General features: G+C 40.2%; 1 protein-coding gene across 1 annotated transcript in view; it reads right to left on the bottom strand.

Annotated features, from left to right (window-relative positions):
- Nucleotides 1-5630: 5630 nt before the first annotated feature.
- ctnna1 (catenin (cadherin-associated protein), alpha 1) overlaps nt 5631-17688 on the bottom strand; it is a 73606-nt gene continuing 61548 nt past the window's right edge. Inside the window, exons 17-18 of the mRNA XM_003445854.5 lie at nt 8524-8658; nt 5631-7435 (exon numbers count right to left, since the gene is read on the bottom strand). Of these exons, the coding sequence (XP_003445902.1) occupies nt 7145-7435; nt 8524-8658 (426 nt within the window). The 3' untranslated portion in view covers nt 5631-7144. The remainder of the gene's footprint in view (nt 7436-8523; nt 8659-17688) is intronic.

Genomic DNA, 17688 nt, shown 5'->3' with positions numbered 1-17688 from the left:
TTTAACCTCCTGAAGAAGAGGAATTTTCCTCCAATGTCTTTAATTACTTTGAACATTCAAGTTTTCAGTGAAGACATAAGAACAACTGTATCAGTTTCAGGTCCTGCATCCTGCTTTGCTTTGTGGAGAAACACAGGTTGAAATACCACCCTAACGCAGTGCGATGCTCTGCCGGCCCATAAGGCTACATCAGCACAGGACTGATGTGAGGTTTATTATTACCAATAACTGATGTTTACGGTTTCAAACTTTACTGCTTCTTCCTACAGCCTGGCTAATTCAGGCTGCCCTGGATCTGTTAACATTAAGGGAGCAGATTTATTCCTCATAGTTCCTCATAATAGTGCGGGCTTATTTTAATATAAAGAGGAAGATTTATACTTTAAGTACTTCTTACAATGAATTTAGGGTGCAGGCCCAAACACCAATGAGAAATGTAACGCTCTGTGAAAACCAAGGCTGCCTAGACAGTTTTCCTCCTACTCATTATTATGTGCAAGGCTCGGCATACTTTATGACATGGAAGTTCCCCTGAAGATGCCAGTGAGTCGGATAGATTCAGATTTATTCATTTATTTTCAGATACTTTAGTAAAAGTAGCAACACAACAGTGTGATAAAGTTCTGCACTGAAAGTCTTGCAAATCAAAATTCTACCCAAAGCTACCCTTTGACTACCAAAAAGGATTTAAGCCTTACAAAAAAAAACAAAGTAATAAAATAATAATAATACCCAGCACTCATTCAGGTGGCATGGCTCATGTCTTCATGACTCATGTCGTCATGACTCCCATTGTGGCCCACTTGAATGGACAGAAAGGTTCAACCTTGATGGTTTCAAGGCCAAAACTACAAAAACATAACCGTATAAAGAAAGGCAGAAAGTAGCACGTGCACAGTGAGCAGGATAATCCACACGGAACAGAACAGAAGCAGAATAAAACCGCAGGGTAAGAATAAATAAGTTTCACTCACCATTAGATAAAGTTGAAAGTGTTGAACCGTCTCTGGATAATATCCCTCCAGTCATTAGTGCACTTGGCAGGTAATGCTTCTCTCAAAGGTCAGATGGACTCCCAGCGAGGCTTCTAACTGGTCTTTCAGTGTGTAAAGCATGACTTGCTGCTAACACTTGAGTGCCATTTACCATTGTGAATCTCACTAGGTGTTGCCACACATTGGTTTGATAGTCCTCCCTCCCTGACTGCCACAGAGCAGCAGAAATGAGCAGGAGAAGAGAGAAGATGGTGGCTAACAAGCTGCACCCCACCAGAGTCAGCTGGCAAAGTCAGCTGGTGTTAGCGGGTTCATCGTTTGGGTTCTTGTATGAAAAGCAATCACTAACACGAAATTGAATTAAGTCTGTGGCTGCAGTAAAAGCCAGGCAAACTATCTCAAGGGAGGAAATTTAGCAGTTGGTGACACCCATGATTCCCAGACTGGAGGCAAAGCATTTACATCCAAGTATTAAAATTAATTCTTGTATTTATAATTGTGAAACTTAGTCCAATTATATTTGGGCTACATTAAATGCAGATTTATCTTTATAGCTTCATAAGGGGGCTGCACTGGCCAGTGCATTCAAAACTATGCTTAACGCACTTATCTACGGTGGCCCTGAGAGGCCAAACGGACTGCAACTTAAGAAAACACCAGCAATAAGAGAAACGCTACAAAAGCACACAAAACACAACGGAAATAGGAAAAAAAACAAGACAGGAATAGGAAAAACGACAACGGAAATAGGAAAAAGCAAAACAGAAATAGGAAAAAACAGATTTCTGAAAGCACAAGGGAAGTGTTTCTGGGGAGACAAAAACCCGACGGACCAGTTGCAGGAACCAAAACATGGTAGGTGTGTTTTATCATGATTCATATAATACTGATGACGGATTTTTAGGCTAATAGTTAGGCTAACACACTTACCTCTCATCTTTTCTTTCCTCACAAAACCGATAGATCCTCCACTTCTTTTAAGTGTCTCCCAGCGCAATTCTTAGCATATTTTGGTTCCTGCAACTGGTCCGTCGGGTTATTATCTCCCCAGAAACACTTCCCTTGTGCTTTTGGAAATCTGTTTTTTTCCTATCCCTGTTTTCATTTTTCCTATTTCTGTTTTCTTTTTTCCTATTTCCGTTGTGTTTTGTATGCTCTTTTCTTTTTTTCTTATTGCTGGTGTTTTCTTAAGTTGCAGTGCGTTTGGCCTCTCAGGGCCACCGTAGGTTATCCGATGGCAGCCATACACCTGCTCTGGGTTCACTATATAAGGTTGGCCACTGTCTTTGTTCACAATGACTCTGCTGAAACAACAACAGCATGGATACATTAGGCTGTGAGCATGCTGGTAATGCTGGGAATGAATCGGCGGTCTTCAGTTCCTGCCCTTTGAAGGAGACTGTGTAAAAATCGTGCAGTTGCGAAAAGGTTAATGCAATATTTTCTTGTTAAACCACTGCTGACTTTCACAAGTTAGAGCATCCTGTCACTGTTCAACTTATGGAGGCGACTGTATTTCACTTTGACGCAGCTGCCCGCGGTGGGGTATTCGCAGCCATTATTGTGACACTTTGTAGATGTCTTCTTTTCACCAAGTGGGAGATATCACAGCTACCAAAAATGAACGATGGCTATCTTCAGTTGGAATAGCTTTGCTGGGACGCTTAATGGAACGGGGCTGTCATTACTCTCATTAATTCCACCTATGCTTCTCCCCGCTCTGAAGCCAATATGTCTGCTGTGACCAAAGCTCATTATATCCTTATTCCATATCTGCTGTTCTTTGTTGTACCTTTCAGAAAGTTCCAGGTACAAATGTGTGAAGCACTGACCCAGTTTGCTGGGTCCTCCTGCATCCTTCCAATTCACTGCCCTCTTGTGCTTTTTGTCCTGTATGTATAAAATGTTGTCTGCAGTGAGATGAAATACCGTAATTGTAAATTTAACACGTCACAGGGTCACGAGGGATTATATGACCTATAATCTTGCCCAGGGGGTCTTTTTCCCCAAAAGACCTTTAATCCCCACTCACGCGGAAAAATGTGTGTCAGTAGACACACAGCAGCGGCCCCACTTTAACGCTGACTCTGGCATTATGCTGACTTAGACACTTTTTATGTAGTTACATTTATAACTTTTTTAACTTAGATGTACACTCACTTCCCACTTCATTAGTTATACCTTGCTAGTTCCAGATTGGACCCCCGTTTGGTCTCAGAACTGCCTTAATTATTTATGGCATAGATTCAACAAGGTGCTGGAAACATTCCTCAGAGACTTTGGTCCATATTGACATGATAGCATTACACCGCTGCTGTAGATGTGATGTGAATGTCTGGTTCCACCACATCTAAAAGATCCCTATTGGATTGAGATCTGTTATGTCCAAGAAACCAGTTTGAGATTATCTGAGTTTTGTTTTGTGACATTACCCCATATCACGCCACAAGTTGTTTAAATCACCTTTCTTCCCCATTCTGATGCTCACTTTGAACTTCAGCGGGTCTTCTTGACCATATCTACACACCTAAATGCACTGAGATGCTGTCACTTGATTGGTTGATCAGATTGGGTTAACAAGCAGTTGAACAGGTGCGCCCAATCAATTGTGCAGTTTTATTTATTTTCCAGCTATGAGCATGCATCAACCTTGAAGTCTTTATTTTTAATGTTCCATGTTTGCCAGTGTTTTTTTTTTAAAAGTAAATATATTCAAATTCAAATCTTATACAACGAGCTGGAAAATATATATTCTTTCCTAATGCAGCTTTCAAAAACAGTATGATTACAGCCATCGGTGATATGGAAATCTTTTACTGCATCCATTTTTGTGTGGTTTTTTTCTAAGTGATTCTGGGAAACTTTATATTTTATTAAGTCGATTTAAATGAGGTACAGTAAGGAAAGAAAAAAAAAAAACCTGACCGACTCACACAATCTTGCAAATCACCATACTTAAACTGACTTTCATATTTAAAAATACAAAAAAGGTGGTTTTGTCTTCTGAGTGTCCTTACATGACCCAGATATACTCTGATGTGTGATTACTGCAGCATTATATAAATTCTTGGCTGCTTCACATATTGCAGTCCAACTTCATTGGCTATTGTTTAATAAGCACCAGGCTAAAGAAAGTGTTTGATGTTAAAAGCTGCACTTTTAATAAACCACAGCAGCAGGACCCAATGTATGTTGCAAAATAATGAAGTCTATATGGGAGGTGTACAACATAATTATGCAGAGCAGCACATTAGGCAGCATGCTAAAACTTGTTTTGAGAGCAAACATTACTCTTCAGGGCTTTTTTCCCCCACATACTATAATGTGTTACTACAAAACAAGTTGAAAGTGGTACAACAGGGGAAAAAGCATGTAAGAAAAGCATGGTTCAAGTGAGGGGAGAAATAAAAATAAAATAAAGGAACGTGTTAATCAGAGTGTAGAATGAAGTCAGTTAAATTTCTGGGATATTGATCTGGTCAGTTAAGTATTAGAGGGGGCAATCAGTTTCAGCTGCTTTGGTGTTAATGAAATTAACAACAGGTCACAACCCCCAAAACAGGAATGGTTTCACAGATGGAGGCCCCTCACATTTTTCCCTCCTTTTCTTTTTTTCCCCACTAGTTTTGGTTAGGGTCAGTATCATTATTGGTGGCATGAGGTGAAACCTGGACCTTCGCCCCTACAGAGGTTGCACAGGTAGTCCAGGATGGGACATCAATGTGTACCAGAACTGGGTCTCCCAGCAAAGTCTCAAACATGGAAGAGATTCTAGCAGACAGATTGTTAATCAAGGAGAGCTGGACAGGAACATAGAAGGTCCATAACTCACCAGCAGGACTGGTATCTGGTCTTTTGTGCACGGAGGAACAAGACGAGCACTTTGAGCTACAAAATGACCTCCAGCAAGACACTGGTGTGAAAGTTTCTGACCAAATAATCAGAGACTGGCTTCATGAGGGACAGTAATGGTCTGATGAGGCTAATACCATTTGAAGGATGCCCAGGCCAGGCAACAACACCCTGGTTTCCATTAGTTATCGAGGATGAAATCCTTGGACTCATTGTCAGACCCTGTGCTGGCGCAGTGGCTCCTGGGTTCCTCCTAGTGTACAACAAAGCCAAGCCTCACATGTTGAGTCAGCGGGCACGTCCTGGAAGATAAAGGACCCCATCCTCACCTGACTCAAATTCAGTAGAACACCTCTGGGACATGTTTCGGTCCACCAATGCTACCAAGTTGCAACTTAAAGTATCCAGGGGCTCTGGTCCAGATGTGGGAGACCAGGACACCGTTTGATACAGAGCGTGCATACAAGCATGTGGGGATCCTGCAAATTACTCTGCCATTTATAATTCTGCAATAGAAATTTCAGCAAAATGGACTGGCTTCATATTCTTTCACTTTGATTTTTGGGGTGTCTTTGAGTTCAGCCCTCTGCAGGCTGGTAATCTTAATTTCCATCAAATGATGTAACATCATTTTGTTCCCAGAGCTTACCCAGTTGTACAGATATTCAGCATGAATATTTCCCACTGAGATCTGATTTGTTTTCAAAGTGTTTATTTAATTTTTTGAGCAGTGTACATTACTTTAGTCAGCAGTGGTACAAAGACAAATTACAAAATAACAGATTGGATTCACTTTAAAGTTTATTAAGATATAAAGCAGACTCATTAAATTTACCAAGTGTCCACTAATAAGTCAGCTCTCAATAACAAAACAATCCACAGCAATGTAGTTTGATATCAACTCAAGACTCAAATACACCAAAAGGTTAACAGTAGGGAGAGAAAAAAAAAAAAAAAAAAAACTAAACAGAAACACTCAGAATCCTCGGTTCCCTAAAAAACATGCATGCCCATCTTGCTATGGTTTACAGATGTCAAATGAGCAAAACAAATTCAGTTCCAAGATCAAAACAGCAAGATTTAAAAGCCTTGCTGCAAACCAATGCACCACCATACATGTCTGCAAACCACGCTGCTAACAACTTCTGCTTTCATTTTAACTCTGTAAAGTTTAACAAGCGGTTTGTGTGTTTTCTTAAAGACTGTGCAATATATATAAAATCTTAATTAGTTTACAGGACAAGCAACACAATAAGAGTTAAGAGGCAGATAATCATTTCCATACCTTGCCAACCTCCAAGTTGTGAAGAGAAAAACATATTGATCCCTCAATTTGGACATGTTGAGAATGTAGTGGTGTTTGGTCTCATTGATAGCTAATGAAAGCTTGTGGGCTTTGGACAGTACCAACAACCGTGTATTCATTCTTTAGCCCACTGGCTTCTCTTAGACACAGAGGAGTTACTGCTAATTAACAAAGTTTGACTCAACTGCTGGAGACCTGTGCCTTAAAGTGTAGGTTCACACAAGTACATCGGTTATGTAGCAAAACAGAAGGGTAAGAATAAACCGTCACCTTTGGTTTCTGAAGACAATACAATAACAACAATAAAACTCATTCAAATACAATTTGAGATGGTTAAATTAAAAGGAAATATCATTTCACAATCAAGGGGTACAAATGGATCAAATCATACGGCGCTGACAAAGTTTAAAGTTGGTCTGATTTTTTTTTTTATAGTGTCATAACAAAATACATAATGGTATTTAAAAGAAAACGCAGGCACACATGGAAATATCTCAACTGAACCAAAACATGTTTAAATCCTACCAGTTAGACTTCCACATCCAAATTAACTACAGTTATGACTAAAGGTAAAATAAGGCAGTTGAAATTTTGCATAGCTGATATCTGCAGTACAGAACACATTTTGCCATAATCAAGCCTTACACCCTGGAGACCCCACAGTTTTGCTCTGAAACTGGTTAGGATACAAAATAACCACAAGCCCATATCTATTAAATTCACCTACTGAATAGCTTTGTCCAGTTGATTTCCCTTTCCGAAGAATAGACACTTGATTTAGACAAGAGTACATTTGAGTTGGTGGAATAGAAATGAGGCGGTGGAGGAATATATTGGGTCAAACAGACAAGCGGTCTATGGAAAGATAGAAGAAATATGCTAAAAGCTTCTCTCTTTGATAGAGTGACATGCTCAATCTATAGAAAAACTCATTGGTCAAAATCCTTTGTTCTTTTTAAACAATAAATGTGTGGGGTTGGAGGTGAGGGGTCTAGATGCTATCCATAGCTTTGAATTCACTCAAAGCCTGCACAGGGTTCACGTGCTTCCTCTGAGAAGATCTCTTGACTCTGTTGGTCTGGCCATCATCCTGCTTCTCTCTTTTCACCAGAGGCTTCTTCTCGGGAGCTTTCATCTTCCAGGAGACAGCGGGCATATTGAGTGCCTCCATGCCCTTGTTCTTCTGGTACTTGGTAGACGCGACGTAAGACGCCTTGACAGTGGACACCACGGCATTCATCAGGTTCTTTGCTGCTTGAATGAGTGACATGGCGCTGTCCAACTGATATGGTGGAGGAGATGTTGGGTGGAGAGGGGGCAGGAAAAGGACAAAAAAGAAAAAGAAAAAGAGAACAGGGTCAGCTTTGTAAAATTATAAAAGCAAAGACTGATTAAATCGTTTTTAAGCTCATGTCAAGTTAAAAGTGAACTAAATCCATCCCTACAGTTTTGTGGGGGAGTGTTCACACTGAAGAATTAACAACCAGTCCCTTGTCTGAAATACAAACATGTGTGACAAAATTTGGAATATGTAAAAAGGTCACACCAATTTAATCCCTACACTTAACAGCCCCGGAGACACCACTGACACTTGACTCAAAGTAGTAGAAGGATATTCTCTTTTCTGCCCAATAGAAAGGAGGAAGTAATTCATTATTCCCTGCACAGATATTTAAATGAATTTAACTGGCAAGTAAGTGGTTAATTAGTGCTTAAAGGACCTGTAATTTTTTTTTTTTTTATTACAAAGTGTTATCTGAGGCAGTAAAAAGGTTAGGAAACATCAGGGCAACATTAGTCCTTTCCAGCACAGAGAAAGCCACTAAATGCTGTTATGTGTTTATTCAATTTAAAATTTAAGCTGCAAATTATAGTTCAGAGAATAAATCATTAAGTAATCACAACCAGCAGCCGGTGTCATTAAGCCTCTATTTTTAATTTATTTGGGCAACAATAGATAATAAAACTTTTAAAAGTAGCTGTGGGATTCTATTGATTTAAGAACTGTTGTAGAAATTAAAGGCATTCCTCTGAGATTTCACTACACACAAGTGCAGTTCTGTTTACATTGATTATCCCATGAAGCTGACAACAAAGCAGCTCAAGTTTCCAGGAACCTGCACAGTTTGCACCACTATTCAGTCTCTTCATTCTTCTCAATTACTGCCACTTTGGCCACGTTTGAAGCTGCATCACTGTCACCAAGTCTTACCAGCCTGCAATCCCCCCCCCCCCCAAAAAAATCTGATCTCAAACTCGAACTCAATTCAACACTCGTTTCAGCCTGATCCGATGTGAGGTTGAAAGATAATGAAAACTGGAATATACAGCTAAAAGTGCTCGAGGATAAAATGAAAAGACTAAACTTACCCCAGAGACAACCAGCTCTCCTCCCAGGTTCTGAACCTCGGCCTTGACTTTACTGCAGATGTTAAGCTGGTGGCAATACAAGGCAATACGCTGCAGGTAGGCAAGCAGGTCCTGCTTACAGCTGGAGTCAGGACACTATGAGAGAGAGAGAGAGAGAGAGAGACACACACACAGGTTACATGCAAGCATCCTTGTTACGCACAGCTTTCTATCTATAATATTACCAGTTTGCATGTAGCTGCTAATCCGTTTAGTTACTTGCTGGCACAGTTAAATTTACTATGGATGCAATTATGTTCAGCTTTATCAGGATAAGATAGTAGCAGTGTGACAGGTAAGGTAGACACCCACAAAATGAAAGCGCTCTGAGCAAAAATGAAAAACACACGCCCACAACCTGGTAGATAACTCATCTTCACAAGGTTAAATATGATCAAGTCACACAGAATGCAAATTCTAGTAGGAGCCAAACACTGCTGTCAATCAATTAGTGTTGATATGAATGTTGTGTGAAGTCTTTTTGGGAAAGAAACATTTTTTATTTATTTTTTTACTGAAAAGTGTAAACCCAAGCACAGTTCATTGATTGTTTTCAAATCTGCCTTCAGTAATCTGAGTTCTTAGAGGAAAAGAGTTTGAAAACACCTTCATGCCAACAACTTAAGCAATGACCTTAGGCGTGAAAGTGCAAATAAACTTCTCAGGGTTGGAAAAGCACTCAAACAGGCTTTGGTAAATACAGTCTAATCAGAGAGTGAGCACGTAATGGTGCAGAGAAACCTTAGAATGCGCAGTTAAGCAATTTGGAGACCATAGGTTCATTTAAGTTTTAAAAAAGTCTCTTACTTTTGTTCCCAAGGCCTATCAAAAGCCAGCTAGAGGCACACAAAAAAAAAAATACACTGAAGCATTAAAGTTATAAAAGCTATTTCAAAGTTTAGAGCCTCAAAAAATGTATTTTGTTTAGCACTGGCAACCTTTTTGAATTATAGCATCGTAATTAGACTTGGGCTCTACCTGGTTTACTAAACAAGCCCCCTGCTACCAGAGTAATTAGGCCACAGTACTCTAAGCTGCTCATCAGGTGAAGGATCTAAGCAGTCTAATGGGGCTCCGATGCTTTACATCAGATCATTACAGTGACTTGAGTCACAGCTAGCATGTCAGCGACAATCAGACTGGCTATTCTATATGACCAAAGGCTAGCAATTGTCAACATCACCTACCAAACACAAAATATCTATGAAAATGTAAAATATTTGGGATGACCATGTCTGTGAAAAATGTCAGAGGGAGGAGTCTTTGGCAGCTGTTAATTTTTGAGCGCACAGAAAAGGTGAAATGGAGATAATTACAGCCAATCTTTTAATTGATAAAAACTCTCTGGGACAGAGCTTGTGAGATCAGTACTAAAGAACACGAGTGTAAACGAGTGCTTGCATGTCTTGGGATAAACAAGAAACACTGTCTATAAGCATGCAAATGACACAGCGGGGCACAGGGGTATCTCCTACTTGGCTATAATGGCTTTTACTCCTCCTTAAGTGCGTCGACCTAACCAAAGGCGACAAAACCCCCGTTTTCATTTCTGTATTAAAGGAGGGAGGAAGAGGAAACATAAGTAGGATCCTGATTTTTGGACACTTCAAACAGACTAGGACTTATGATGCGTCTAATCCTGCTGAGCGCATCAGTATCCCTAGTGGGAGAACAGAGTGCACGGCTGAGTATAGTGCACTCCCAGCCATACAGCCGTGCATGTATGAATTTAAACACCATCCAAGCCAGCACAACTGTACTCATTCATACGTGATGGGTCACCACAGCAGAATAGAACGTACAACCAACGCATCCTTTAACTACTCAAGTAGACCTCATCTACATATAGAAGGACACAAACATCCTAAAGCATCTACAATTACAATTTATTGACAGTTCTTTAGATATTCCATGTACATTTTAACAAAAACATTCACGTTTTCTGTATTATCACCATCTACTATTGACTAATAGGACAGGCTAAGCAGAGAGGACTGAAATGTAAGTGTTGACATTCTATTAAAAAGGTATGGAAGAAGAGATGATGATCATTGTACAGGAGAGAACTAATACAAGGCTGTGAGACCACAGAAAATGGTAGAAAGAGGAAGGTTTTAAAAAAAAAGCAGCAGCAAAGGGGAAAAAAGAAAAATAAGTAGGAGAAAAGACAGGGATGAAGAGTGAGCCAGAGGGGGAACAGAGTGGAGTAAATAAGAAGTAGAAATCCAACTGGGGAAAAGGAAGGTAGACGAAAGGATTCAACTGTAGTTGGGAGGGGCATTTAAGTCAGAGAAACAGAGAGAGAGAGAGAGAGAGAGAGAGAGAGAGAGAGAGAGAGAGAGAGAGATGCAAACGCAAAGACCTGGGATGAGGCTGAATGCAGCAGCCATGCTAATGAAGGCTTGGGGAAGTATTCAGATGGCTGGAAGCAGGGCACTGTGAAAGCATCACTTGTGCTCATACTCAGCTCAGCTGCTGGCTTCACTTAGCACTCAGGAAACTCTGCAACGCTGCTCTGACTGTGACATGTGAATACATAAGTTGCAAAAAGAAGAGACAAGAGCACCTTGAATTGTTTGGGTACTGCAAATGGAAATAGAAGTGATTAATGCAGGTGGTAAAACTAAGGTACCTCAATAAATACCTGCACTGTTAACGCTTCCCTAAAACCAGGTGGATCAAAGGGCAACATATCTCTGCTTTTAGACTTTATGCTATAAATAATTAATACTTCAGGTGTAGTTTTACAACCTAAATGTTATTGCATCTGCAGGCTGTGCAAGCACTTTCCCTTGGTAGTCAAGTTAAAAATCTAGCCTGTTATTTAAACGGTTCACTCAACAAAATCTGCTCTTGCGTGAGTTTTTAACTATTAGAACACACCACTGCCTATTTTTGTCTCGTCTGTGTGCTGCTCTAAAATTGCATACAAGCCTTTTTATGTAACCTTTATGGCAAGGATCTTGCAAAACTTTATAAATATAAAAAAACTTAATGATTTTTATGTACCACTCTCTGGATGTAATGGATTAATGTTATTCTTAGGAGATTCAGTGATTTAGGTTAGTAAGACAATCTGATTTTGGGAATGAGTGTATATTATCTGGTGTTTGGGAGCAAACTTATAAGCTGTGGGTAGCCATTTGTCAAATTGAGCTGCACAAAAGCCATCTTGTACATGATCATTTTGGAATTTGTATTTTAATTGATTAGTGAATAAACTGAAATTAAAAACAGTTGTTTAATAGGACAGTCAACTTTGCCTGGCCAGCTACTGTGGAGAGATGGCAAATCAAGAATAGGTGCACTAGAGACAATTCTGGTTATCTTTTCAGGACAAACTAGAAAGACAAATCTTTTCAAAAGCAGTCAGCAGTACAGCCAGAAATGTCAAAGATTCTAGTGTAGTTTTGCCTCCCCTTCACTTCTTTAAGTACCTTTTAAAGAAAGAAAGGTGAAACAATGGATGACATGGGGACAATGGGTACCAGATCAGTATTCTAATTTGCTAATTGAATCTCTTCAGTAACAATGCCTTACAAGACTTTTAGTGTACTACACATTTATGTGGGTCTGAAAAGAGTGGGTAGCTCTTTCTTTACTTTGCATCAAAGCTGTAGCTCTAGAGAAGCTCACATCACAATCCAAACAAAAGCAAAAAATGTATTTTTTTCCAATCCACTGCACACAAAAAACAGGAAATGTGGCAATAAGAATGACAGTGCAGGATGCTGAACAAAGCTCTCTCTGTGTGCTTTGTGTTGAGTAACAATCTATGATTTAAATAATGATCGGATGGTGAGGTCCCATCATCGGCGAGTGCTATTCAGTTCTATTATACAGAGCAGAGGCAGAGCCACTGAGCTGCCACCGCCCAGCGCTGACCTTTCCGGACGCATTACCCAGAGGAAATGCCAATTTCCAATATTTACTGACAGTGCGGCATTCTAATGTGTCTGCCAGGAACCTGTTGGGGTGAGCCATGCGACATGAGACCCAAGAAGCGTTTTCTGTTATGTTTGCTTTTCAGTCATGAGAAAATTTAGTCTCCACTGTCCTGAGGCAATTGAATGTTTTCTCTTACTGTATTTATTGGAGGGACCTGTTGCTCTAGCCTCTAAATTTGGACCGCTCCCTGAAGTCTTCCTTCCAGTTATCTTGTCTACTCAAAAAGACCCATTTATACATCCATTTAGATAAAATGACTTAGTTAGAAGTGCAGTGAGAAAGTTAAATTAGAAAAAAACTGTACCGATAAAGCATCTTTCAACCCTATAAAATCACACCTCACCATAAAACACCAATAGCCAATTTGTTCTCCAACAGTTGAAAGGCAGGCTTAAACACAAAAAACATTTATTCAGGCGAGTTTGACAGTCTACTGTTGTGGATGCATTTTAATAGCTTCAATGGGAAAAAAATAAATAAAACAATACAGAACCTTGCCTGCCGGTATGCTTCTCTATACAGAATTACTGCTCAGATATACTGGAGACAAAAGTTCAGTCTGCCCAGGCCAAATTCAGTTAGCTTCGTAAGTGAAACAAGCTTTGCTGCAAACATGTCTATGCACTACCAGTGTTTACTTTAAATTAATTTCATGTACAATTAGCAAACTTTTGCATACAAGTGTAAAACAAGTACTCTGGGTGGAGGAGAGAAAAAAAAAAAAAAAAAGTACCAAGTCTCTGTCTGGTAGAAGTTTTTGGATAATTAACTATGCCTAACATAACAAAGGACCTTCAGGACAACCCGCCGCTGGGCACCTTTATCTGCGATTACACCTCAAAACTGCCACAGGGGTTGCAAGAAGAGATGAAAGAGAGAATGTGCTTTTGGGGGGGGGATAGAGATTCATGGCAAACTCCTGGAGATACAGGAAACAAAGCGCTGAAAAGACCATTCTGTTTTCTTTAGGCAAGAACTGGAGTACGAGATATGGCTAAGCACTGACAGGAAGTGATCGATTTCCAGCTATAGTCTGTGTAGACACTTCAAGATAACGCAACAACATAAACAACGCTTAGTATATGATATGGGGTTTAAAACTTACCAAAACAGCAGCAAAAAGTACAATAGTGAAAAATGGGATGGCTTCAAAAGCATATGAACTGAAAAACCTCAGCAGTAAGAAATTCAAAGCAGCTTTACTTGTGGATAAAAACTAGATGGATTAAAACTTCCCAGGACTCTAAAGTGCAACCATTTAGGTCTCGCAACCATACAACCATAAACTTGCCATGTGAGACAAAGATGAGATATGCATTTTCCCATTGGTATGCCTGACTTGTTGTGACACACTACACTACAGGTTTCACCAACCTTCTAAACAACACATTTGCATAACATTGCACCAATGACAAACAATGGGCTGTGAGGTCAGTTTCATGATCATTAATATCCAAACTGTCATGACCATTGATCAACAACCACTGATCAAAGTCCATTTGTCAGTGGTGCTAGTTTCAGTCATTATGTTTATAAGGTTGGGAAACGTGCCGTCAGCTGAGACTGAAGAAGTCACTTGGATGAGTGATGAAACGTTTCTCCCACTGAAAACGCTACGTCCAGATGAACAGAATCAACTTTTTAGGATTTCCTTACCTGGATGATTGAGCACGCATCAAGATAAATGAACACAATAAAAACAACAAATTAAAATAGCGGACTCCATCAGTATACTGGTAGTGTATTATCCTGCAGCCCTGCATCTTCTTTGTAAGACCTCTGATCAAGTGGATATTCCTTTGCTTTCTGTTCACAGAAATCTTTCCAGTAAAGGTTAATTGTAAAGCCCATTCTTTTTTACTTTACCAAGCTAGTGCTGATTCTATTACTATTGATGGCCAAGAATAAATCTGCCATGGGCACCCAATATCAATCACAGTTCATTTTAAACTATGTGATGATAGCGACATTTCTTAACTGCAGCTGCTAAAAAGAAGCTCCGTATTTGGTTTGGGCCGATTCAATCACACTGGCACTTGGGAATGTTAATGTGACATTGAAGCAGACAGGAGAACATCAAGCTGGGAGCACGCCAGGAAAAAACAAAAAACAAAAAAACTGTCGAGGTAACCACAGGGACCAATTAAAAGGTCCTCATCAATTTTTAATGTTCACGCTTCACCTGTCAGTCAGGCATTTTACTGTCGGACTTGTAAGCAAAACTGATGACTCTCTCTAGCCGTGCTAAGTTATGTTAAAACACTTCCATTTAACTTTGACGCTCTAAAGCAAATAGTTTCTGGCTCTGAATTCACCATAGGTGTGAATTCAAGTGTGAACGGTTGACCATTTTTTCCTGTGTCAGCAATGCAACCCGTCCTCGGTGTACCCCACCTCTTGCCCTATGGTAGCTGGGGAGCAACCCCAGGAACTCTGAATTGGACAAGTGCAACATATGGATGGATGAAAATAATAAAATGCAACTGAATGAGAGCTGATGGTCCTTGGTTAGAAAAAAAGAAATCCAAAAAAGAAATCTTCATTTGGTGGTTGAGTTGAGAATTTGTGGGCTCTCTGGGTGACTTTCCTTCTCCTCTGCAGTAGGTAATTTACAACCCTGCATATGTACAGTGTCTAGGACCGGAGCCTGGATCAGACTGACCAGCGACAGAGCCAGTGGATCACCATAAATCTTTACTGATTGAATGCAAATTGGAAAAGTACATTATGTATGTCAGTATACATCAGGAGAATAAAGCTTGCGCAACAAATGCATACAGCATGTGCATGCCCATTCTCCAAATATGTAAGCCTTATTTTATGTGCTCATGTTTGCATGTGTACATGCAAGTGTTGGTAAGAAGGCAAGCAGCTGCAATTTATAGGCTACATAGTGGCTAACACATTTGCATTATAAATCTCAATTACATAGCATTATTTGCTTACTGGCCCCTCAGATGGAATTCTCATAAGGTGCCCTGCAGAGGAGGGTCATAAATTCTTAATAAACTGCAGTGCAGACCTTTGTACAGCAATGACCTAAATCCTGCAGCTCATCTCTGCACTACACTCATTTCTTTAAATTTTAATAAGGCTCCATTACACATATTTAACAGTTTTTCAAAAACCCCAAACTAGACCATGTCCACCTGCACATTTCTTTTGAACACAGCACTCATGTACCAAGCACATCATGACACAGTCTTACAAAGAAGAAATGTGGGGTGAGATGCTGTGCTATCAGTCTGGGACCATCTGCCAATGTGTTTTATATGAGGAGCAAACCCTCACAGGCCCTGCAGGCCAGAGGCACAGAGCGCAAGTGATTAATATGCCTAGGTTAATGAGCAGTCCCAGCTTTGCCTTTGCTTCTCAGACTCTGTCAGTCTATGTGCATCCTGGTAGTGATTCACTTAACCACTGCTGATGGAGTATGCAGACCATCCTATAGCGCATTGCCTTTGCTGCAAGTGGGCCTGTGGCATCTCCTGCTTTGTTAAAGATATGGCCCTAAAAATAAACAGCCTGCGTAAATACATTTTTAAAAACTGCCACCTGGCAATTATGCTGCTAATTAAAAGGCGAAGCACTCTTAATAGATTCATCTCTCAGGAGAGACATACCTCTCTCAACGCAAATGCAATGCCCCCTTTTTCTACCTCTCTCATCTCCATCATTCCCCTCGTCTCTACCCCATGTCCATCCCTGGGAGCCTTGGCTGATGTGTTATGGGAGAGTGTCGCCTGATCTGCTAGTGTTTTGGTCTCTGCTGAGAGAGAAAGGCTAAGAGGGACAGCTGGATGGGTTCAGAGGCTGAAGGGGTCCTCACTCTTGGCAAAGACTTCTGTTTCAACAGCCAAAGCTCTTCATTTATTCATACTTTGAGTGCCTCCAACCCCCAAATCCTCTCATAGTGCGTACACATAACCAAAACACACATACACAGAAAAGATAAAGAAACAAGTACCTACAACGAGTTTAGTACATAAAGGCAAAATAGGTACCTGAATCTAACACATCCACACACAAACTGCCAAATGGAGAAACATGTCAGTCAACAGACATGCTTGCATGCAGGCATGCACACACAGATATGCACACTCACACCTGCACAGTTACCCATCTGTTTTCTTTGGGGGATAGCGCTGTTTTCATTAAAGTGAATAAGCATCTTCAAAAGCAGCACTGAGGCATATAAAAGTCACTTTCCAGAGCTTATTCCCTATTCAGATGATTCAAATGCAATTAGGTCAGTACAGGTAGCACTGTTACTTTTTGATAGACGTGGGGTTGTAATATTAAGGATCTGCGGCCACCTTAAATAAAATATCAGATGTGCAGGGTATTAGGAGGCCAGCAGCTCATTATGTCAGACTATGGGGGGGTGGAATCTGCTTAAAGCTTAATGCAGATGTTTCTGCTACAAGAAGGAATAACCACGACCTCTCCCTGTGCAGGAAATATGGAAAGGGTACTTGAAAAACCTCTTCCCATTTGAATCAGAGGGGAAATAAAGGTTACAGGCATTGGCAGTTTGCCAGTAAAAGTACATGTATAGTAAGTAATTAGAAAAGGATAAATCCCAAATCAGCTTGTAAACTTATTGCCCTGGAGTATTTAATTTAAACTCTAAAAGAAACAAACAGGCTTCCAGCTTTTGCAGCATTTCACCTATATTATCAGCTGTAGAAGAACTGTTAATGTTTTGATAAAACTCGTTGGCTTCGACATCTAAAATGAGTGTGTGCCTTTCTGAGTGACTGTGTTCTTGAATACAAGTTGACAAAACCCACAGCTGGTATACTCAAACCACAAAAAGCAAGTGATGTATTTAACGGAGAAAACCTCAAACTGACAACTGTGTCTTGTTAAAAACATCATAACTAAACTCTTCCATGATTTAACGCCAAAATGTATACATGTTGGAGAAAAAAAAGTAAGCCCCAGCCTTAGAGACGGCACATGAATAAGTTGGGGGATAAATCATGTAACATGTCTCCCTGTGGAGCGCTACAGTGCAAGTATTTAAGTGAAATATGAGGCCATGGATAATTGAATGTGTGTTTCCTGATGTCAAGGATCATAGTCACTGGGGCAGGGAATAGATGTGAAGAAGTGATGGAAGTTGGAGGAGGGAGATGGAAGAATGAGGGTTTAACACTGAAAGAAATGGTAAAT

This window comes from Oreochromis niloticus, linkage group LG2 (genome assembly GCF_001858045.2).
Source record: "Oreochromis niloticus isolate F11D_XX linkage group LG2, O_niloticus_UMD_NMBU, whole genome shotgun sequence".
Classification (NCBI taxonomy): Eukaryota; Metazoa; Chordata; class Actinopteri; order Cichliformes; family Cichlidae; genus Oreochromis; species Oreochromis niloticus.
Note: the sequence above shows the minus strand (reverse complement) of the source record. Positions and strands in the feature narration are given on the sequence as shown.